At 47.0% G+C, this 23,576-nt stretch overlaps 1 protein-coding gene across 4 annotated transcripts in view; it reads right to left on the bottom strand.

The window, feature by feature from the left end:
• DOP1B (DOP1 leucine zipper like protein B) overlaps positions 1 to 23,576 on the bottom strand; it is a 103,517-nt gene that overhangs the window by 7,703 nt on the left and 72,238 nt on the right. For 2 of the 4 annotated variants that reach the window (XM_035017663.1, XM_035017664.1), the window contains exons 19-32: positions 21,606 to 23,235; positions 21,022 to 21,133; positions 20,272 to 20,460; positions 20,011 to 20,133; positions 18,353 to 18,487; positions 14,259 to 14,314; positions 12,743 to 12,847; positions 12,580 to 12,646; positions 10,751 to 10,895; positions 6,167 to 6,252; positions 5,816 to 5,925; positions 5,545 to 5,691; positions 4,514 to 4,575; positions 3,880 to 4,008 (exon numbers count right to left, since the gene is read on the bottom strand). In XM_035017663.1, the coding sequence (XP_034873554.1) occupies positions 3,880 to 4,008; positions 4,514 to 4,575; positions 5,545 to 5,691; positions 5,816 to 5,925; positions 6,167 to 6,252; positions 10,751 to 10,895; positions 12,580 to 12,646; positions 12,743 to 12,847; positions 14,259 to 14,314; positions 18,353 to 18,487; positions 20,011 to 20,133; positions 20,272 to 20,460; positions 21,022 to 21,133; positions 21,606 to 23,235 (3,096 nt within the window). The remainder of the gene's footprint in view (positions 1 to 3,879; positions 4,009 to 4,513; positions 4,576 to 5,544; positions 5,692 to 5,815; positions 5,926 to 6,166; positions 6,253 to 10,750; positions 10,896 to 12,579; positions 12,647 to 12,742; positions 12,848 to 14,258; positions 14,315 to 18,352; positions 18,488 to 20,010; positions 20,134 to 20,271; positions 20,461 to 21,021; positions 21,134 to 21,605; positions 23,236 to 23,576) is intronic. The other 2 variants (XM_035017665.1, XM_035017666.1) reach the window with 2 other exon arrangements.

The following is a 23,576-nucleotide window of genomic DNA, read 5'->3' as shown; positions in this document are numbered from 1 at the left end:
ACTAGCTTGAGTAGGTTTATACATCTTGCTTTTTCAGCCTGGACATTATTGCTCCACAGAGGCCAGTCAAGTGTCCCAAGACTATCAGAGAATGCTCTGAATTCTATTACCCCAGGACCTCCCGGAGGCTGGGCCTTTTCAGCAGTTTAGGGGACAATGACAATAAAAGGAAAGTGCTTTGTAAAGTGTCAGGTTTTTTTTTTTTTTTTTTTTTAAGACTTATTTGTTTGACAGAGAGAGAGCATGCACATAAGCAGGGGGAGCAGCAGAGGGAGAGGGAGAAGCAGGCTCCTTGCTGAGCAGAAAGCCCGATGCAGGGCTCAATCCCAGAACCCTGGGACTATGACCCGAACTGAAGGCAGATGCTTAACCGACTGAGCCACCCAGGCGCCCCTGTAAAGTGTCAGTTAACAAAAAATGAAAGGGGGTAAAAATGTCTATTTTTTAAAACATGGAGCATTTTTAGAAATACAGCACTTGAGCTATGCAAAATGCAGGGGTATGTGGAGAAATTTCTCCTTCCCTAAGGGCCCAAAACCATCTCTGAATTTAGTCAGTGCGCATGTGCACACACACACACACATTTTATAGAATACATCCAGTATTATATTGCCCCTACCTCTCTCTTCCTCTCAGAGGCATGATTTCTTAGAACGTTGGATGCTTAGATTCTGCCGTGGTCAAACCATATGACACTCTTTGAGAAAGGCTCTGGTCTGTTCTTTTCCTGTTCTACATGCCTAATACTGTCTCTTTAGCTCTCTGGGCCTTACCCTGCATTTTAAAGGTGTGTGTGATGGGAGACGGGGGAGAGAACGACAGGTGTTTGACCTCGGAGTGGAAAGGCACCAAAGGGTCTGTCTGGTGCACTGGCCTACACGTTCTCCTTTCTAGCTTCCTCCTCTTGCCTCCACTGAGAGCGGACTCAAGGCTGCACTTCCCAGCGCTGTTGAGTGACCAGGTGCATACAGACCACCACGGACGCTGCACGCGCACTAGAGGACAGGTGATTCCTGTTCTTGTTTCTCCCCTCTATGATTTGTAGGGATGCAACAAAGTACGGCTTTGACTCTGCGTTCACTTTTTTTTTTAAATGTAAATCCAATTTCATTAACAGTATAGTATATGTTATAAACATCTGTCAGTTGGGACTCCTGGTGGCTTAGTAGGCTAAGTGCCTGACTCTTGATCTCAGCTCAGGTCTTGATCTCAGGGTCTTGAGTTCAAGGCCTGTACCGGGCTCCATGCCAGGCGTGGAGCCTACAATCAATCAATAGATAAATAAATATATAAACGTATCTGTCAGCTCACAAAGCATGTTCTCTTGCCCAAGTCATCCTGATTACTCTTAATATTAGTAGTAATCAGGCATATAAACAAAAAAGATGTTTATAACATATACTGTACTATTAGTTTCTGGGGTATAATTCAGTGATTCATCAGTTGCATATAACACCCAGTGCTCATCACATCCAGTGCCTTCCTAAATGCCCATCCCCTCCAGTGACCTTCTGTTTATTTCCTAGAGTTAAGAGTCTCTTACGGCCCTCTGCATTCAGCCAAAGTCTTTGGAGAGCTGCCATCACCCTTACTGGCAATCCTGGCCACCATCTGACTGAATCAGCAATTCAAGAAAGGATCTGTTGATATCTGAACATTAGCTTTCATGCATTTCAAGTACTCAGGACATCATGACGTGAAAATCTCCATATGTGTTTCACAGGTTGAAATTACGTCAGTTTTAGTATAAAGATATTTTATTATTGCAAATATAAAATATAGTCATAATTAATAATTGTGAGAGCTACTAATGTTCTGAACTACAACAATTAGGGCCTTTCAAATAGTTAATCAAGGAGGCACATGGGCTGATAATTACTACTATTATATTTTTTTTTTATTTTATTTTTTAAAGATTTTATTTATTTATTTGAGAGAGAGAATGAGATAGAGAGCATGAGAGGGGGGAGGGTCAGAGAGAGAGGCAGACTCCCTGCTGAGCAGGGAGCCCGACGTGGGACTCGATCCCGGGACTCCATGATCATGACCTGAGCCGAAGGCAGTCGCTTAACCAACTGAGCCACCCAGGCGCCCGATTACTACTAATATTAAGAGTAATCAGGATGACTTGGGCAAGAGAACATGCTTTGTGAGCTGACAGATACGTTTATATATTTATTTATCTATTGATTGATTGTAGGCTCCACGCCTGGCATGGAGCCCAGTGCAGGCCTTGAACTCAAGACCCTGAGATCAAGACCTGAGCTGAGATCAAGAGTCAGGCACTTAGCCTACTAAGCCACCAGGAGTCCCAACTGACAGATGTTTATAAACACTTTTTTTTAAAGGGCAGAGCAAGAGATTTATGTCATAATTCTACCTGGAAACAACCCAAATGCCCTACCATTGGTGAACTGATGAGCAAGTCACAGAATGGAATGCTGTTCAGCAATAAAAAACAGTATGCTGTTGATAAATACGATGGAACGGATGACTCTCAAAATACATTATGCAAGTCAAAGAAGCCGGACTCAAAGGCTGCACTCCACCTAATTACATTTAGGACATTCTGGAAAAGATGAAACTGTATGAGTGGAAGGCAGATTAGCACTTGCTAGGGGCCACGGAAGGGGAGGGGGATGACTTCCAAGGGGCAGAGGAGAACTTTCTGGGTGATGGAAATGTTCTGCATGTTGACTATGGTGATGGTTCCATGACTACATGTGCTCATCAAAATTTACAGAACTATATACCCAAAAGGGTGACTTTTACTGTATGTAAATTATACCTTAGTAAACCTGGCCCTCAATAAAGAATTTACAACATAATTCTAATATTTGTAAAATTATTTGTTACACTAGTCTTCATAATATTAAACAACTCCTTTAAGAATTGTATTAATTTTGGGCGCCTGGGTGGCTCAGTTGGTTAAGCGACTCCCTTCAGCTCAGGTCATGATCCCAGGGTCCTGGGATCGAGTCCCACATCGGGCTTCCTGTTTGGCAGGAAGCCTGCTTCTCCCTCTCCCACTCCCCCTGCTTGTGTTCCCTCTCTCGCTGTGTCTCTCTCTGTCAAATAAATAAAATCTTTAAAAAAAAAAAAAAAAAAGAATTGTATTAATTTTATCTGATTCCATTCAGGCTATGAGTCTTAAGGGAAACACATTTCTATTTGAGAATTCTTTTGTATCTTGGAGAAGGGTGAATTTAGACAGAATGCCCACTTCACCACCTCCACATTTTATGAGGGAAAAAAACCCTTTAAAATCATGTACAATAGCTGTAATAATTCATTTTTGAAGCAAGGAATATGGTGAGTACAAAAGAGAGAAAAACTGTTAAGGAAACATTAAGGACTTCTCCTTCACTAGCCTTGGGGGTTAGTGCTGTAACCTCCAAGTATCTTGACTGCAGGTGGGACCTAGCAGGAGACAACGCTAAGAAAGTACCGTCCGACTTTTAGAACTACCTAATAAAAACTCATAGCATTACAATCACTGACTTTTTTTTTTTTTTAGATTTTATTTATTTTTTAGAGAGCGAGTGAGAGAGAAACAGCATGAGAGGGGAGAGGGTCAGAGGGAGAAGCAGGCTCCCCGCCGAGCCGGGAGCCCGATGTGGGACTCTGGGATCATGACCTGAGCCGAAGGCAGTTGCCCAACCGACTGAGCCACCCAGGCGCCCCAATCATTGACTTTTAAAATAAAGTTTCAGATCCAAAGGTAAATTTCCGGAGTTCTTCTACAAGTACTCATTTTGACGCTCCTCCGTCCAGCCAGAACGTGCTGTGGGCCACTCTGGCGGCCGGCCCGTCTCAGCCAGCCGGGGGTCCACCCACGAGGGGGCAGGGCTGGGGGTGAGGGTGGGGTGGCCTTCTTACCTTGTATCAGAGGAAGGTAAAGGTGGTACTGATCAAGTTCTCCACTGAAGACAGCAAAAGCCTGGCGCTTTAGCAGCATGGCTTTCTGCTCAAAACTCGAGAACAGTTTTAAAGAACTGCTCTGCATGTCTAGAATAAATACAGCAGTAAGTTCCATTTAGCGGGAAAACCGCAATCAGAGGTAAGTGACAGGACATTCATAATCATGTAAACTTCTATCCTTCCTGGTGAAGATCATGGTCCTGACTAAGTAATTATCATCTTGTGGTTATTATTCACATATTTATTTGTAAATACAAATGCTTCTTTAATGACATTAAACAATAGGGCACTAGAAGAGGATATGAGGGACAGACAAATACTCCTAATAAATCATGGTAAACCTATCATTACTTTCAAAAATATTCTCCCACTGTAAAGGTGTAGGAAAGGTTGTCGGGCCTTCTGGCCAATAGACTGGAACCGGGAGGCTCATTCATGAGTCCTGACACATTATGCACATTATGTTACAGTTTGCAACTTAGATGGCATCATTAAAGATCCGAGTGGAGTTTTGAGCTATGTGGTAAAAGCTGATTATGATGGGATCAGTCCTTTAAAAGTGTGGTTTATGTGCAAGTAATATACAACTTACTCATTAAATCTTTAAACATTGTTTTCTCGTGAGTCAGAAGATGGTCAATAATGGACTTCCAACTGGATATTAAAAGAAGGCAAAATTAATTAAATATGTAAAGGATGACAGTCTGAATAGAGGCATCAAGAAAAGAACAAGCCCCTTTGAGATCTATTAAAACCTGTTTTCTGAAAAGAAGTTAGGGAAATGAACAGGTTCTAATACAAGGGAAAGCTGAGCAAAAGCTTTTCATTTATAAACTTAACAACACAGGTGATGAATAACAAATGAAAGAATGAATAATTCCCAGCTTACAGTAAAAGAAAAATGTTTTTTTCAAGAGTTGCCCTGTGTTCACACAGGAGGCTGTTCATACGCTTGTGCTGATGGAAAGAAGTGGGAGTAGCGACACCAAATACGACTAATTTTCAAGTGGGCTCCCCAGAAGAGCAATAGGACTTCAAGGTGAAAGCCCCAGGACTCAGGGGGTAGCAGGGCAAACTTCAACCAATCGCCAGCCCCCATCCATGCCATTGATAAAGACGTCAGCCATGACAGGGGGAGAGCCAACAGAGTGGTTTTGTTGACCTCCCAGGAAAGGGCGCAGGGAGTTCACCTCACATCTGTCCCTCAGCAGCAGGGCCTGGCCCGGCTGCACGGTCTCAGTGAGAACTTGTGAAGCGTGAGCTGGGACGTGGGATAAGGACAACACAGTGTCACCAGCGGGCTCTGTCATCTGAGTTGGAGTATCTGTGACTCCAAGCTGGAGCAGCACTAGGCCAGGGGACACTGGAACCCTGGATTGTGCGCTCTGGGGATGCTATGCTCTCGTAACCGAAATCCTTTTGATAAAAAATGCACCTCTCTATTTTTAGAACACCCAGCCCCTCTGCCACGAACACAGTTAACACGAGGGCTTGTGACAGGGACATCCTGGGACCTGGGTCGATGCTAACTGCTCCCCTTCCAAGTATGAGAATTATGTCAACCGAAACACTTTTTCCACTTGAGGACTTGCAGCAGCCCTTTGTCAGAACAGCGTTTCTTACTGTGCACAGCAAGTGTCCATCTGAAAGAAAGCAGGGTCCAAGAATAACTCCAAGACTTCTTTCTTCCAGGCTCGCTTCGTATAGGCGTAGCCACTCAGAGAGCTCAGCAGCTGAGCGCCGGCCCGGAAGCTGGGAGCGTTGTAGGCACTGAACAGGGGTGGGGAGGGAAAAGGGTCAATGTCAAAGACTGTGCAAAGAAAGCCACTTGGTGCATTTCCCATAACCGATTTTGCTCCCTACCGGCGGGACACCAGGGAGGAGACGGCATTACCTGTGATTGCGTAAGTAAGGAAACACGTAATAAAGCAAGCGGGAGATCAAGGGCACTGCTTTCTCCTTCTCGTCACTTCGATAAACCATGTCCAGGAGAGATGCCAGGACCTACCAGAGCGGGATCACAAGGAAAACAGAAACCTCCTAAAGCCGGTGGCAGTAAGAACTCATCCTCGAGGGGCACACAACCTAACAAGACAAGTCCCAGGGGCAGCTTGAGGCCGAGCGCGGCTCTGCAGGCCAGTGGGAGGGGCGGCCCGCACTCACTGGCCCGAGAACGGAGCGCCTGCACGAAGCTCTGGGCTGGCCATCATGCCATCGAGGGAGGACAAGTTGGGTGTGCACTGACCTCTGCCAGGAGGGACAGGGCCTGCACGCTGTATACCGACGGGGCAGACGCGGGCACCATTGCTGAAGCAGTGACGGTGGTATCTGCCGACAGAAAGAGGCGTTTCTGCTTTAATCATGGCGATGGGCCACCATGTATGCCCCTGAAGCATCACATGGATGTGCGTGATGCACCCCAGCCTTGCACACTGAGGATGAACGTAAGTATACGTTAGGGGCTCCTCTCTGTCAACATGTTCAGCTTCAGGAAGAATCGGCATTGTGATCAAATAAATTAGCACTGACTCACTGTCCTCCCGATCTCTCTTCTTAGCATTGTTCTCAGAATGTCCACATCCCCTTGGATGATGATCCTACCCTCTGGGCCTCTGACCCCCTAAACTTCTCTCTTCCAACAATCTGTTACTCCGTCCCAGCTCGGTCACCCACTGTCACCATCACACCCTTGGCTTCACCAATTTCCCAAATCTCCATTTCCAGTCTCCCTCTCTGACCACATCTTACCTTTCCCGAACGCTTGCACAGACCACCAAACCCTTTCACCTGCCACCCTGACCACCCGTCAACTCCTCCAGGTCTGCCCTTCTCGCCTCCCCACCTATACCTGTGGTCTCCCATCTACTGGCAAACATCCTGGGCTGTTTTGCTGCTCTCTCCCTCTGAGGCACTCACCTGGAAAAATGCAAAGCTGGCTAAACCCACAGATCAGCCTGTGTGGTTCTGTGTAGCTAAATGCTCTGGAGAAAACCAAACAACGATGAAATAGATCTCACTTTCCTTCATGACCATGAATCTCAAAAAGGACCTGATGCTACCAGATAGTCCTACCATCTGTACCCTGGCAGTATGCTGGCTTTCCTACTCTGCAACGTCATTCTTGCAGACCTTCCCTCGATAACCATCAACATTCTTCCCTTCTCAGCTGATAACGCACCTCTTATTTCACTGAGAAAATTAATGGAAACAAACAGGAACTCCCTCAGTTTGGCTCCTATGTGCTATGAATCTAGAACATGTATATATATATATATATATATACATTCTCTGCCTTATCTCCTGTTTTGATAGACATGTTCCTGGCTCCTATGGAAGAACAGTAATTCTATTTATGACATCAAGCTTGGCCCCATGGCCATCAAGGGCTTCACTTTCTATCCTTTCTCTCTTTATTTCTTCCTCTGCTGCACAGATCTGTCACCATATAAATATGCTCTGGAATATTCCAATTCAAAAACAAAGCAAACAAGGGGTATTCTTTGGTCTTTAGTTCTACTTGATTTCTGTCCTACTGACCAGTGAGCTTCAGGGATTCTCTGCATTCACGGCCTCCTCCTCCTCCTTTCTACCCGCTCCAGTGTTCCCACCCCCGTGGCTTCCATGTTGTCAAGCCCAGTGGATCTCTGTCCGACCTTCCTCTGTTTCTCAACAGCCTTCCATTGTGTTACCCCTCCCTCCTTCTGGAAGCACCCTCTTCTCCTGTTGCATGACTCTGTGCTCTTGGTTTTTCTCTTACCCCAGTGACCACTTAAGTGTCTTTTCTGGCTCCTCTTTTTTTCTGACATCTCAAATGTAATACTTGCAAAACCAAGCTCAATTTTCTGTTATATAATGTTCTTATTTTGGTCTTCTCCACCTCAATAAATTGCATAAGCAAAAAACCAAAGTCATCCTTGATTGTCTTTTTTGTTAACCACCACATGCAGCCCATCAGCAAATTCTGCTGACTCTGCATATAAATCAGTCCACCTTTCCATCACCCCTGCCTCCAAGCCCACACCACTGCGAAATCCTGTTAACTGGACTTCCCTTTTCTGCTCTCACTTGATACAGCCCTTACTGCTCATAGCAGCCAAACTGATGTTTTCTAAAGACGGAGGAAGAGCCTGTCACTGCCCTAAACACTTTAATGGCTTCCACAGCGAGTGGGAGGAAATCTAAGCTCCTGATCAGGCTCTCCTCAAGCCCAGCAACCCTCAACTCCAGCCAGGCTGGTCTCCTGGTTCTGACCCACACCCACCTTGAGGACTTGCCATCCCTCTGGGCAGCGCCCTCCAGGTCTTTGCACAGCTGCCCCGACTTCTGACTTCTCAGCGCAACTGTCACCTCCTTGGGGACACACTCTGCAACATCTCCCCGCTCCCAGCCGCTCCCTGTAATCGGACTCTTACTGTCCTTACACTAAGAACCACTTGAAATTCTCAGGGTCATTTACTTCCTTTTTCGATCTTTGAAAAGCTTTCATTTTGAAATAACTTCAGATTTTCAAAAGAGTTGAAAGATCCCTTTGTTAATGTACTTTTTGCTTATCCTCTTCCATGCTGCCCGTGTCTGAAGCTGTAGGGCCCGCACGCGGCACACACCACACATGGACTCCGAGTGAGAACCTGCATGTCCGGTGCATGCACACCAACTTTAAATGGGGACAAATACGTTACTGGAAGCCTCATTTTGTTTCATGCTTTCTATGGCCGATATGTATACGTAATTTGTTCAAGTCAAGTAAAATATAGTCATGATCTAACCACTCAGGGTTTTTGGTACTCTCTAATTAATTAAGTTTTATAGAGAAGCCCAAAAATCACCTCCAGCTTTGGAATTCTCTGATTTCTTTAAACAAAAATGAGGTAATTTTCCCAGAGTATTATCTTGAGGTTAAATGGAATAATTGCACAAAAGCCAGGCCCAGTGACCGTGGACCGAACACGGTCGGCACAGCCGCTCTGGTGGAGAAGCAGTCCGATCCGTACCTCAGTACGTGGGACAGAAATGACTGAGGGCAAATTAGCCCAGGAGATGCAAGCGCTCCCTCCCTGAACCACAACCATAACCAGAGCCACAGCCTGAGAAAGGCTCATGGTTGCTTTACATTAGCAACTAAGAGCACACTAGATCTAGCATCTTCGTTACACAATGAAGTATAATTATTTTTGTTACACAAACCACAAAACAGGTTATGAAACCAGTATGGCCGAAGCAGCGGCCAGTGGGACTGCAGTTTGTCGAGTACGCCATCCTTCCTCCTCCTGCGAAGAGAAGCCCCCTTCCGGTGGGCACCCATTTCTCGTGGCTCCCATGCACCAGCCCTTCCCTCTTCTCCTCCGGGTCAGCTGTGTGGCCCGAGACGAACCACCCAGAATCTCCGCGCGAGCCTTGGTTCGCCTCAGCTGAGTGCCTGATTCCTGCTATGCCTAGAACCAGACGCCAATGCCAGGGCTTTTCACCCACAGGCGCTGAAGTGTTTTGTTCTGTTGTTTCTATTATTTCTGCTACTTGTGAGAGAAAAGAGCCCTGACTTCTTGACCCTTCTACGGTAGATTAAAGTTCACAGACTTAGCTTTGAGCTGCTGCTGTTAACTATTGCTAGTGACAATGAAAGAGGCAGTAAATTTTACAGGACGTTTTTGAACATTTCCTTTGTGGCGGGTACTGTACTATGTAGTTCGTATTAAGAACCTAAATGTAATTTTTTGCCCTTGTGTTAATAAAACTGAGAGCAAACCTGTTTACTCGTTTGGTATAACCAATACTGGGACTGGACATACATTCCTGTCCCTCTGTTAAATAATACTGAGAACTAGCAAAAACAGTTACTTGCTCCAAGATACACTTAATCCTGAAAGAACAACTAAAACAGCTTACGACGTATCGAAACAGGCAGCATGCTTGTCAAGATTCACTCTGGGACTCTCGCCTTGTGCTGCCCCCACCAATCCCAAACTCTGCCTAATCCCAATCAGTTCCCCACCCTAAAAGATCTGCCACAAACAACTCAGTCAAGGCCCTGCAACCCTACAAATGTCCTCCCCGAACTTCCCCGATGAGACGTTGCTATGACCCTGCCAAATCTGTCTCTCCCTGCAGTAGGTCTAATAATCAAGAGTACTGGTTGATTGATGGTCCGAGTAAACAGATGAGTCTCCTCTGAGAGTCTCCTGACTGCTTTCCTAGGAAGCTACAACTAATAATAAGGCCAGGGTGTGCCCCGCCCATGTGACCTCCACTAGAAAATCTTCACATCTCAGACAGTGATGAGACACAAAGATCACTGAGAGGCAAGGGTGTGTTAGTCATAAAGAAAAGACACAATCTAATGGCCTGACAACAGTTTGTTGGTTTACTAAACTTTCTTTCCACAGTTCCACAAAAAGAAAAACATACACTTCCATATTTTTTATACCCCACAGATTTCTTTTACCTAATCTGTGCAAGTTATCTTGGGAAGCTACTTTCTTGGATTCTGATCTAGGCTCAGTGAGGGCTTCCACAGTAGCATACGTCACTCAGGGCCCTATCAGTGGAATCCTATTGTTTATTACACATAAATGATGTTGTAAACAGTAACAACAGACTGTCTGCTTTTTTTTTTTAACTTTTTTTTTTTTAAGTAGGCTCCACGCCCAGCACAGAGCCCAGTGTGGGGCTTGAACTTACAACCCTGAGGTCAAACCTAAACTGAGATCAAGGGCCAGATGCTTAACTGCCTGAGCCACCGAGGTGCCCCCAGAGAGTTTACTTTTAAGGAAAAACCAGACCCCCTCACAGTAGCAGGCAGCAGGCATTATCTTCTGACCCTCTCTGTACCTACCACACAAATCTTCCTCAGCATCAGATTCTTCTAGAGAGATCTGAGGCTGGGCCTTCACTTCCAGGTTTCTGCTTAGCCAGCTGGTTTGTTCCAAGGAAGAGCCAGCAATGTTCCCTACAGCTTCCAGGATTTTTTGAGTGACTTCCTGAGAGTAATGAAGAGAAAGAGGAGAGGCAGTTAGCTCAGGAAAAGAATCTAAAATGCCTACAACAGCACCAACCAGCAGAAATACAACATAGGCCGCAACTAGAACCACACAGGTGATAGGAGGTTTCCCAGGAACCACATTAAAAGATCAGATGAAACAAGTTCATAATGTTTAACCTCATATATCCAAAATACGATCAACATGCAATCAATGTAAAAATTAATGAGATTTCACACTTTTTTTTTTTTTGCACTAGGCCTTTGAGATCTGACGCATGTTTTACACTACAGCACATTCAATTCGGACAGGCCACATTCCCCGTGCCCAGCAGCCACATGTGACTAACAGCTCCCGTATTGGAGTATGATCAGTAGAGAATCAGGTCACGTGGCTGTGATAGGGAGAGAAATGCTGAGCCACTTTCTCAAGCCAGCATCACCAAGTCTCACCAGCGGAGCCTGGCTGCAAGTCCCGGCCATCTGAGATTCGAACCACCCTGACTTTGACTCTAAGCTGTGTTTAGGCATAAGGCAAGAGCATGCCCGCCTGCCTGTGGCCAGTAGGGGTGCACTTGAGGGAACTACCTTGCCCTGAGCCGGCGCAGGGGTGTGGTGTGGCTGACAGTGGCAGGGAAGAGCAGGAAACGGGACCGAGAGCTCAGAGGAGGCCCACTTCTCATGCAGAGAGTGATGGGGAAGAAGGGCAGGCCCCGTCTTGAAGCAGGGACAAGGAGTTGGCGTCGGGAGCTGGGCACTGTGGGACAGAAGCAGCCACAAAGAGCAGGGGCGAGGTGCACCAGTCGTATCGGCTGCGGTAATGCCCGTGGCCAAAGCTACCCCAGAATGGACCAAAGGGAGGGGCGTGCTGTAGGCAAAGGGCCACAAAGCGGGGCCTCGAGAGGGGAGTTTGGGAATGCCGTCCACGTGCCAGTCGCACGGTGTCTGGGCTTTAATGACGCTTCCGTCTCAACAAGTGGAGGCCAAAGGAGTCCCAAGTTTCCTAATTATGCTTGACTGTGCTCTCGACGGTGCTCCAGTGGTTCAGCAGTGGGAACTGGACAGACCGTTCACAAATGCCAGGGATCGTAATGATCCGAAGAAGTATCGCCAGGGCCGTAAAACTGATACACGTCCCATTTAAGTTGAAGTCTTGGCTCCAAAAGCCCCCAAATCAATGATTCTCATGGTTGCAACATAGTGATTTCCTAACTCCATCATTCTATTTATTCTATTTATTTGTTGGCTTTCTACTCTAAGATCTCCCTTCTCCTAGGGTGAGTTTCACTTTTATTTTTCAGGATTTTTGAGGTTTCCTACGAGTATATACTGCTTTAATCAGGGGGGAAAAGAAAGGTTTCCAGGGAAGAAATTCACATGGACAGAGTTATTAACCTAACGCTGCTGAGGCGGCGGCTCCAGCTGCATCTGTGTGCGGTGAGGAGTGGGGGCATCCTGTCAACCCGCAGCAGATTGCTCAAGTCTGACACAAGAACTTTGGCAGGAGACTCTGGCCCGGGTCTATGGAGCCCTCTAAAGACCGTAACAGAGGAAGTCAGCTGTGAGAACACATGCAAATCTAAGGAACGATTCTGCCCAGTGTTGCTGATCCACAGGCATGTCCTCTAAAGGCGGACAACCACTCCTGGAAACGGTAACATCTGCTGAACTTTTCACACACAGACCTGCAGGTCTTTCTGGTCCTTCTTGCTTTCCAGGTTGGGAGTTCTCGTCACAAAGTCGTTCAGCATGCTGTTGAGAGACAATCAGCTTTAGACTAAGAATGCTGCAGAAACAAGGGATGTTCCAGCAGAAAAACAGGGTAACGTGAATGCTGGGTCACAATACCTGAGGAGCAGAAAGTATCCGGGGGGAGCCAGATTCAACTGTACGGATTCCTTTAACACGCCCAACAACGAAGGAAAGTTCTCTTGCAGGGCTGTTACTGGGAGTCTGTTTTTAAAAAACAGGGGAAAACACCCAACTGTGAACAAGTCAAAACACGTCTTACAAGCACATTTTAGGTCTGGGCAGTTGGAAAGCAGAGGGAAGATGGTGTATCTGACTGACCTGTTTGTTCTTTTTTAAATTAAAATACACACAAACGAAATTTTTGTACTCTGGCAAGAACCTGGAGTCTGGAGACCAGAAATCCTGCTGCTGACAGGTCAGATGCTCCTGGTTTCCTGCCTGTCAAATAAAGGCCTTGAACCGGAGGCCCGTCTTGGGCCCATCTAGCTCTAGGATCCGGCCTCCCCGGTTTTGTTGGTAATGGAGTCGGCCCTCGGGTCACAAGGTCACCCACAGGAGGCTGATCTTCAGTGGCTCTCACAGCGAGGCCTGCGCAGCACAACACGCTGCAGCTCAGCCACAGCCCGAGGGCCCCGGGTTCAAGTCCTGGTGCCTGACGTACCGCCTCCGGAGTGACCTCGGCAGTGCTTCTTCTGTAAGAGGAGGAAGGTAAACACCTAACCTGCAGCTGCTCTGGCAGCCCACGGATCACTCAGGCCGCTGTGACAGACACTTGCTAGCATGACGATGCACAGTAGCTATCACCAGGAAAGACATGACCGGGTCCTCTTTAACTCCCGGAAGAAGGAACTGAACGATACTTGGGCATGAGGCCTCAACAGCTGGTCTGAACTGCACCCCAGACCCAGGGACTCCTGGGATGCTGACCCTCTCGATCTAGCCTCCTGCAACCTCAGGGTGTGGGGAGTTGGAAGAACCATGGAACGGGAACTGTGTTAACCAAGGAGCTTGGATCTGGTGGTCAGACTGCCCGATTGCATAACTCCTGCCACACACGTGAGGATCTGTAGGCTTCCTTGAGAAGGGGGCTCTACCCCCCACTTCCCCCTTGTTACTGTAACAGAGATGGCCCCACACAGTGGAGGGGCTGTGAGCTGCACCCGATGTGCCTGTGAAAGACCTGAGCAGTCCAGGAAGCTTTCCTTCCCACCCGTGGAGAACCGTGTGGCGGATCCGCCTGACTGCCTCCTGCAGCAGAGGCTGCTGAAAAGCGCCAGTAAGCTCGAGACACCCATGCAGAAGGCACGGGAAAGCACTGAGGACAGCACCCAAAACGATCATTTCTCCTTTTTCTAAAAGAAGTCTTTAACACGTTTAACACTGAACATAAAGTGTTCAACCAACAGCACCCGGCTTTTATAAAGTCAGATTAGATCTCTGCAGAAGGAAAAGATCATCAGGGCATTCTCACAGCTCAGGAGGAAGCTAAGACACGGTCAAGATATTTTCTGAACTAAGGCTCTCCAGTTGTCAACAAGTACGACCAGGGTTACATTTAGAATTGCTGCAATAGCATCTATAATTGAGACATGTTTGGGAAGGGTTGTGTTACCTTTGGACGAAAGCATAGCAAAACTGCAACACAGGGATATCCACAAGGGGCGCTTTCTAAAAATAAAAGTGAAACCAATGACTCCAAGTTGGTAGGAAATAAGGTTAGAAAAAAGAATTACAACACAAAATGAAACCGAGTCTATATCCCCACAAAGCAAAGGTTTTTAGCCAGAGTCTTTCAAATACAATAACACACGTGAACGCATCCCCCAGGTATAACAAAACAAACCTACACTATGAGGTCTCGAAACATTACTGACCTTCTTAGCAGACTTCCAGGGCAAGTCCACGCCAGGCTTTTAACAAGTATTCAGGGAAAATTTGGTATAATAACTCCTAAACAAAAAAGGTGGTGGCCAATGTTGACCCCCATGAGTGCGTGCAACTAGCTACAGGAAAGAGATGATAAAAAAGTTCTAATTCTTAGCTCAAGGAATTTCCTCAAACTCAGGCCAGACAACTTACCTAAATCCCAAGTGGCTGCAACTACTTAGAAACTGGCTTTGAAGATAAATTTTTTCCCCTCCGTGCTTATAAAAAGTTATCTGTAGAGGTTATAGAAGTTGAGCTACTTACTAATCACAAAATGTAATTCTGTTATTCGAACAGCCAAAAACCAGCCAGCCACGCTAACTGAATTTAAATAAAACAAACAACCAGCCAGCCAGATGAGATCTAGTGTTTTGTTTTGTTTTTAGCCCAGGAGTTGCAAGTATTGGTAGGAACTGAAGTAACATGAAGGAACAAAACTGTGAGCGCCTGCCGTGTACTTAGAAGGTGTCTCAGAGGCTCCTCCTGGTGGACAGCCCACCCCGGTCCTACAGCCATAACGCCGCTGGTAGGAAGTGACCACCAGCTCGCAGGGTCTCCTGACACTTGAGACTTGCTCAGGGTTATAAATGCAAAATCACCATGAATCTGATGGCCCCTCCATCCCTGCTCCCCTCTTCGAGGTTGATTATTTTAATATTTAGTATAAGAGTGAAAGGCAACAAGACCACCCGGCATTTGCGGGAGGCCCGACAAAGGCCACGGATGTCGCCCACGTGCATTTGGCATCCGATTCCTTGTGCTTCAATGGTTCCATAATCTGGCTGCATGGTGTTAATTTTTAGGCTGGCCTATCCTCTTTTCCTAACTAGGATACAGCTGACTGAGGGCAGAAATAGTTTTACTACTTAGGATTCCTTACCAACCACTGAAGCACATAGTTGATTTTCGATTGTGGAATGAAGAACGGGACCAAGGCCCTGAGCACAACTGACTGGAAGCCGTGACAGGCCTTCTTGGCATGGACATTTCTGGAGAGGCTCCCTGGTGCTGTGCACAAGGGGCCCTGTTGGAGGAGGCATCCAAATGCAGAGTTCTACTCTAAGACAGGCAGAGCTATAAAAACGGCTAAAGAAATTCTTGGTCAGTTTTCTCACTTACAGGGTGAGACATGGCTGAAAAGATTGCTGATTCCAAGGTACAGCTTTTATTTGCCATCCTCAGTGTGATGACCTTAATATCCAAAGCTGTATTCCTTTTATTTGTTATAAAACTTTTTATCATGGTAAAATATACAAAAGGGGCTCAGCTGGTTGAGCATCCGACTCTTGATTTCGGCTCAGGTCATGATCTCAGGGACCTGGGATCGAGCCCTGCGTCGGGAGGGAGTCTGCTTGAGGATTCTCTCTCTCCCTCTCCCTCTGTGCCCTATCCCACTCACTCTCTCCAAAATAAAGAAATCTTTAAACTATACCTAAAATTTGCCATTTTAACCAGTTTTAAGCATCCAGTTCGGTGGCATTAGCATTCACATTGTCGTGCAACCGTCACCACCATCCATCTCGAGACTTTTTCATCTTCCCAAACGGAAACTCTGTCCCTGTTACACAGTAACTCCTGTCCCCTCTCCTCCTGCCTCTAGCAACCACCACACAACCTTCTGTAGAATGTACGTATGCAACGGGCTGCTCCAGAGACCGCGTGTAAGTGGAATCACGTTTTTGTCCTTCTGTGACTGGCCTCACTTGGCATGGCCTCAAGGTTCACCCACTGTTACAGCAGGTCTCAGAATTAACTTCCTTTTTAAGGCTGAATGATATTCCATTGAATGGATAGACCTGATTTTGTTTATCCAACCATCCATCATTGGATATTTGGGTTGTTTCTACCTTTTTACTATTGTGAGTAATTCTATAAACAGTGGTGTACAAATACCTATTTGAGTAAAACTCTATTTTTAAATAATTACTTTGTCCATTTTCATTTAGGGAATTATTCTTATATTTTTCCTAACAATTTTATTTTTTTAAATTTTTATTTATTTCCTTATTTTTTTATTATGTTAGTATTGTATGGTGTTTATTTTTTAAAAGATTTTATTTGAGAGAGAGCGTGCGTGCGGTGCATGTGAGTGCGGAGGAGGGGCAGACAGAGAGGGAGAAGCAGACTCCTTGCTGAGTGGGGAGCCCAACATGGGGCTCGATCCCAGGACCCTGAGATCATCACCTGAGCCAATGGCAGCCACTTAACCAACTGAGCCACCCAGGCACCCCCTTTCCTGACAATTTTAAATCGTGATAGAAGGCAATTATTTCAAAGTCAAAATAAATCCCTGGTTTCTATCAAATTAAGAACAAAATAGCTCCTACACGTTCAATGAGGCACGCTGCTTTGGTGAACACAAAAAGCTCTGGGGTGCCAGGCTGGCTCAGTCGGTGGAGCGTGTGACTCAATCTCGGGGTCATGAGTTCAAGCCCCATGTTGGGTGTAGAGATTATTTAAGAATAAAATCTATTAAAAAAAAAAAAAGCTCTAAGGGCATTAAAAAAAGTGTTAAACCACAAAGTCTGCTCTGTTTCAAAAGCACTGCGCGTGACTGGCAAAGGCCTCGAGGTAGCAAGGACTCTCTTGGAGGCTGTGCTGATACGGAGAAGCACAAGTCTAGGAGCTTCACAGGTCCATTCTGGCACCCTTCACAGGTCACCACTTCTACCGCGGCCAGACGAATCTCTTCCTTCTCAGAATGCCTCGAAGGAGTCCTGTCCTCTGACCTGTATTTTTCACTTTTACATAAAAATTATGCGAACTTTTAACTTGCCCTTTGATGAAGACATTCCTCTTCTCTTTGAACTCTGGTCAGAGCTCTCTTCTTGACTAGGCCTGTGGGGACCAGGGCTTTCAGCAGAAGTGACTCTGTCCCCCACTAACCTGAACAAACACTACTGTGGTTTCTAAGCAGCTCAAGGCGGGGGCCCTCAGAAGACAACCTCTGTCCCCTTAGAATGCCTGCCCAAGAGAGCTCAAGGCTGCCAGAACAATTTGCCATTTGCTGAGTCAACACCCGATAGGCTCCTGACCCCCCTTTTCAGAGCATTTATTAAGAAAAGCATAATTATAGATCCTTCCTTTAAGATGTACATGCATCTCCTACAATAGGAAATGTCTTTGTAAAGGACCTGGGAGCCGTCCTGTGAAATATCGCCGTTGAAAGAGACAGGGGCCCTGTCTCCCAGGCTCCGGGGTATAGGGGCCTGCACGCCCCAAGCACCAGTCAGCAAACCTGGATGGCCCGCTCACAACGACCAAGCCCCCTCCCTACCTGCTTTTTCGGAATTTTCTACTTCCCTGACTTTGCTGGACCCCTGCTCGTTCACCCTTCCTACTCCCCCATTTTCCGGCTCAAGTACCCCCGCCGCACGAATCAGAACTGAGGTCAGCTCTCTCCCCAAACACGGTAGCTACTGAATAAAGCTGGTCCTTGCCACCTGTAAGTAGCATCTGGCTTTGCCTCTCTAGGACGTCTTTTAGGCTGCAGGTGATTAGAAAGAACCCATTCCCAGGCAGGGCGCGCTGCAGCCGGGATGTAATGATGAAAGATGGGCCCTAACCTCCAACGGCTCCCACCTCCAAACAGGTGCATTGAAGCCCATTAGGCACACCTCACGGGGTCTCCCCCAAGCCCAGTAGAACAGCTCCATTCCCCAACCCCAGGAAATCCCAGTTGCTCCTGTGACCCCCGCTTCCTTTCCCCAAACACAATTTATAAGACACGGTGACAGAAGGGTGCCGCGCATTCATCTGGAAGATCCCCAGGCTTCCAACCTCGTCCCCTCGGATTTGCGGCGGCCTCTTCACCACCTCCTTTGCTAGGTGCAGCACCGTGTCCGTCTGCAGGGTGCTGAGCGCACAGATCAGGTCAACAAGGGTCAGCTGGGATGCGCTTGCTGCTGGGACAATCTGCCAAGTGGAAAAATAGCTCCCTTAAAACTCACAGAGAGAAAACAAAAATAAGAATGATGCAGTATTCTATAATAGCTGCCCCAGGGAGAACGAGCTTTAACTTTTTAAAGTAAATATTTAAACAAAAACTGGGTAAAGGACTCTACTGGTGGGGATAAAGAGGAGGCTGAGCATTCATTCACAGGAATGTAATCAGCATCTGACATACATTAGGAATAACAGGGGCAGGTGATGATGGGGCAGTGACAGTGGTATGTTCAAGCTTAGAAAGCATGTTATTTCATTTTTTAAAAAAGTAATCTCTATACCCATCGTGGGACTCAAACTCACATCTCTGAGATCAAGAGTTAGATGGTCTACTGACCGAGCCAGCCAGGTGCCCCTCAGAAAGCATTTTAGAAACAGACACACTTAATTTGAAGGAAGCAGGCTGGCACTGAAAGACAGCCCTGGAAGTACGAGGTCAGTAAAAGAAAAACCAGATCAATCAGGTTCTTGATAAGTTAGCCTTGGCAGGAAAGCCCTGGTGTGGGAAGTCCATGTTTGATGATGGAAGTCTGCATAACGTAATTGCATGCACTTGGAAGGATCAGGTTTACCACCAGGGAAGACCCCGCAGTGCTAATAAGCACGGTGGCCTGGACCACCAACCTCTTGTGCCTCCTCAGGGAACAGGACCCTATGTTGGGCACTGAGATAGTGTCCAGGGGGTGGGAAAGACCCTCTGAGGGAGATATGAGATAGGAACCTAGAGGGTCAAGAGAGAACAAAGTGTTGGTTTTGCAGAAATAAACCAAGTCCCTGGAAGACTTAGTGATGGACCAATCAGTGGATAAAGAACAGATGAGATGTGAACTGAAGTTATCTTTGGGAATAGGAATGGAGGATTTACATCGGTTTTACATTTTTGTAGGTATTATTTTTATAAATTAAAAAGCCTATGGAACCTGATGTGTCAATGTAAGTTCATGACTGGAACAAACACACCACTTGGGGGGCGGTGGTATTGATTGTGGGGGAGGCCATGCACATATGGGGCAGGGAGCACTCGGGAAATCTCTGTATTTTCCCCTCAATTTTGCTGTGAACCTAAGACTGCTCTTAAAAAAAAATAAAGTCTTTAAAAAAATAGTTTAAAGAAGAGCTATAAGATGGTACTACAACCAGGGAAGGGCCCACAGGGGTTCTCACAGGGAGGATAACGTACCGTTCCTTGAGCTGGGTGGTAGGTTCACGGTGGTTTCTCTTTTCTGTGGAACATACACGCTATATACGCTCCTGAATGTGTGCTATTAGATACTGCATTTAAAAGGTTAACCTAGGTATTCATTACACAGAGACCCGAGAACAAGCCAGGGGAGAGCCCCCCCGAACAAGCCTAGAGGGAGGCGCAGCTTTTAAAACACTGAAACCACTTCAGCAGTTTCCCGGGCCGGCCTCCGATGTCACCTCTGATTACATGTGACTCTGGTATTTCTGGCAGAGTAAGTTCAAGTATAACTCTGATTTTTAGACTCTACCTTCATCTTACTGAGACGCTTCACCTTCTTTCTGCTCCACACTGCTGCCACCGCGGCTGTCAGCTGAACTCCCAGATGCGCCGTCAAGGGGTTCAAGAAGTCTAAAATCTTTTGTCGTATGGTCTAGAACGCGGCAAAGGGAAGAGTTATGGCAGAGTGGTATTGGTGCTATCATCGATAATATATTCCTGAACACGTTTACTTTTGGTGGGATAATACAAGACAAAAGAAGTAATAAAACCACAGAGGAAGTTCTCTCACTTTGGTGGTTTTAAAGTAAACGGAAGAGGATCCCTTCAGGGCTCCAAGGAGATCGACGGGTCTCTTGTGAGTCTCCTCCCTTCTCAGAACATTCCAGAGAAGGGCCATGGTGTTAACAATTCGAGGCAACTCTTCCAGAATGGCATTCTTGGCATTTTTCAAATTGGTAGGATCGCCTACAGCGGTGGTCTAAAATCGAAAATGAGCGTGAGACTTGGCCGTACCAGCTCCCTCCCCACGAGGCCAGGGCGCGGCTGGGGTGGGAGTCTGGGTCCTATGCTTCCTGTGGTTTCTTTCTGGGCACCCGGGAGTCTGAGACTCCACATCAGACTCAGTCATTCAGCCAAAGCATTAGCCGCATTCGAAAATTTAATCCCCAATAGGGCACAGCAACTGACAGCTAAAATGTCTTCAGACTGCAGATTTCACAAACACCATGAAGTCATTGTAAAAAATATGTGCAAAAATGATAACATTTTGTCCCATTTGGTTACTGATAAAACAATGGGCGAGGGGAAGGCGCCCTGGGGAGGGCCAGAACAAAACTACATTTGCGTATTTGTGCACTCATATTTGCATATGCACTTGCATTATTTGCAAGCATACATTTGCATACATATCTATGTTCCTTACACATGCACTTTTCTTATCTGAACTGGTCATAATCTAAACAAGACAAAACAATATATGAAATGTGCCTCAAACTCAGGGGGAAAAAAAAAAAAAAACAAAGAAAACCCCCAAACTTACCTTTTTGTTTTGGTTGGGTTGTTCCAAAAGACAAAAATGACTTATGGTTGTCAGACCTTCCAAAAGAGTGAGTGGGTAATCCGGAGAAATGTTTTCCCTCTTGGAGGTTATGCTTTGGTGAAGAAATGGGAAACTCGTTTTGAGTATTTTTACGAATGAGGCTGTCAGGTTTTTAATCCTACCTATAAATGCAGACACCAGAGAGCTAGCACTATCTTCAATAAACTGGGACCCTTATAATGAAATCTTGTTATAATAATGAGGGGCATTTTTTGTGCTATTTTACATTCATTCAGTCACTTTGGAAAAAATGTTTTAGAATTTCTGTGAAGGTGATGCATGTTTCTATTTCTGTTTTGCAAAAGTCACGGCGAGTAGCTGCAAGCTCAGCTAGCCTTGGTGTCTGTGTGGGATCAAAAATGAAGGACATGAGCATGTCATTCCTGGCTACCCCCTCTTGACAGTGCTAAACTGGCTTCTGATTAGGCTGAAATTATCCTCCACCTGGCTTCTAGGGCACATCAGCCGTTCATCACAAACACTGGCCTCAAAATAGCGATAACGTATCAAACGGTTTGCCGTACCTGATAGAGAACTTTACAGATTCGCTCTCATACTGCTTGACCAGCTCATCCAAATTTTTGCAAATCTGGACAATGAAAGGGGTCACTGTCCAGCCCAGGGACTTTCCAAAGTACGGTAAGGAATGCGTGACCAAGCTCACCCAGGCCGGGTGCATGCCATAGCCGTAGGCCGGCTGCAGCCCCCGCACCACGGCAGCCACCAGCAGCCCCTGGGAGGTGAGAGGGTGGGGCTGCACGTACTGCATGGCGCTGATGGCCTGCTGGAAGTTCAGGGCTCTCCGCCACTCCCGGGACAGTTCCGGCTGATTTTCGGCCTCCTCTTGGACCTGGCCCAGGTGATGTTCCAAGACAATGAGCACCTGCAGGAGCTTCAGCAACTCGATCTGCAGGGGGTGCTCACTCCAGATTTGATCCTGGCCCAGGTTGATGAGACTCTCCTCAAAGAGGCTCTCCTCCTGTGGGGCCCGGCCTCGCTCGGCCGTGGCCAGTCCATAGCGCTTCTGGCTCGTGTACATGGACGCGGACAGCGAAAGCAGGACAAACTCCTGAACTTTGCACCGCTGCAGCAAGCTGTGAATGAACTCCACATTCTTCCCCTCGGCAGACTTGGCCACGGAGACCAGCTGCATCATTATTCTAATCAAAACCTCCACGCTCTTGACCTGCACGTCCCGGTTGCCAAGGACGTCTCGGTGGGAGACCTTCAGGTAACAAGGGTAATAGCTGCGCAGGAAACTGAGGCACAGGTAGGTGAGAAGCTCGATCAGCAGAGAGTGGGGACACACACTGGGAGACTGGGTCTGGAGTTTTCCATAGAAACTCTGGCCAACGAGGGCCTCCTGGTGACGAGCAAGGAGGTTGGAGATGAGGTTGAGGTGTGCGGTGGAGCTGGTGTCCATGCTGGTCCTGGACACCGCCTCGATAAACTCCTTGGGGTTGGTTTTGAGCACGGCCTCCAACACTGAGAAGGCATAAAGAACTCGCCGGGAGTCGTAGGGCTGCAGGTAGAGCAGAATGTGCTTGAACAAGGCCTCAACGGTCTCTTGCCTCTCTCGCTGCTGCTTTAGCAGCCGGGATGTGCTGAGGGCCTGGAGCTCCAAGTCGGCCTCCTCGTCACTGGAGAATGACTCCGAAGCCTGGGTCTTGTCCGAGTCCACGCGTGCCAGGCTTAATTTGGCACCAGACTTGAAGCTTTCTGCCTGGAAGGCCGCCAGCAAGGCTGAGCGCTTGGGGTAAACCTTGCTGCCTACGGGGATGGGTGCACAGCAGCTCTCTTCGTTGCTCAGCTCCTGCGGGTCGTGGGAAGGGGAGGAAAAGGAGGATGAGTGCTCGCTGTCCGTGTGGGCAGAGCTCGTGTCTGCAGACTCCGTGTGCTCGCTGCTGTCCAGGGCGCTGCAGGCCGTCCTGTCGGGAAGGTCCATGTAGTAGGGAAGGTCGTCCTCGCTCAGCTCACTTCCGGGTGGACACTTCTCTGGTTCCTTCTCCACCTCGGCCCAAATGGCCTCACGGTCAACGGTGGTGAACTGGCTCAGCGGCATGCCTTCTTCGGAGCTGCCTTCCTGAAACTCGGGTGCTCCACATGACTCTTTGAAGGGGGTTTTCTTCCTGTTAAACCAACGATGCAAGTCTTCTGAAAATTACAAAATGACAAATGACCTCAGGACAGAAGGGTTCTATAACGATTTTTATCTTAAAGCCAGACAGAAAGATTGATGTTATTTTTTTTTTTAATAAAGATTTTATTCATTTATTTGACAGTGAGAGAGTGAACACAAGCAAAGGGAGTGGGAGAGGGAGAAGCAGGCTTCCCGCTGAGCAGGGAGCCCGATGTGGGGCTTGATCCCAGGACCCTGGGATCATGACCTGAGCTGAAGGCAGATGCTAACAACTGAGCCACCCAGGTGCCCCAGAAAGATTGATGTTAATAAAATTCTCCCATAAAACTAAGACACCAGAGTCTACATTGTATTA

The sequence above is a fragment of the Mirounga leonina genome, unplaced genomic scaffold (genome assembly GCF_011800145.1).
Source record: "Mirounga leonina isolate KUSES-001 unplaced genomic scaffold, KU_Mleo_1.0 Mir_172, whole genome shotgun sequence".
Classification (NCBI taxonomy): domain Eukaryota; kingdom Metazoa; phylum Chordata; class Mammalia; order Carnivora; family Phocidae; genus Mirounga; species Mirounga leonina.
The sequence above is the reverse complement of the archived record's forward strand: the minus strand, read 5'-3'. Positions and strand labels throughout refer to the sequence as shown.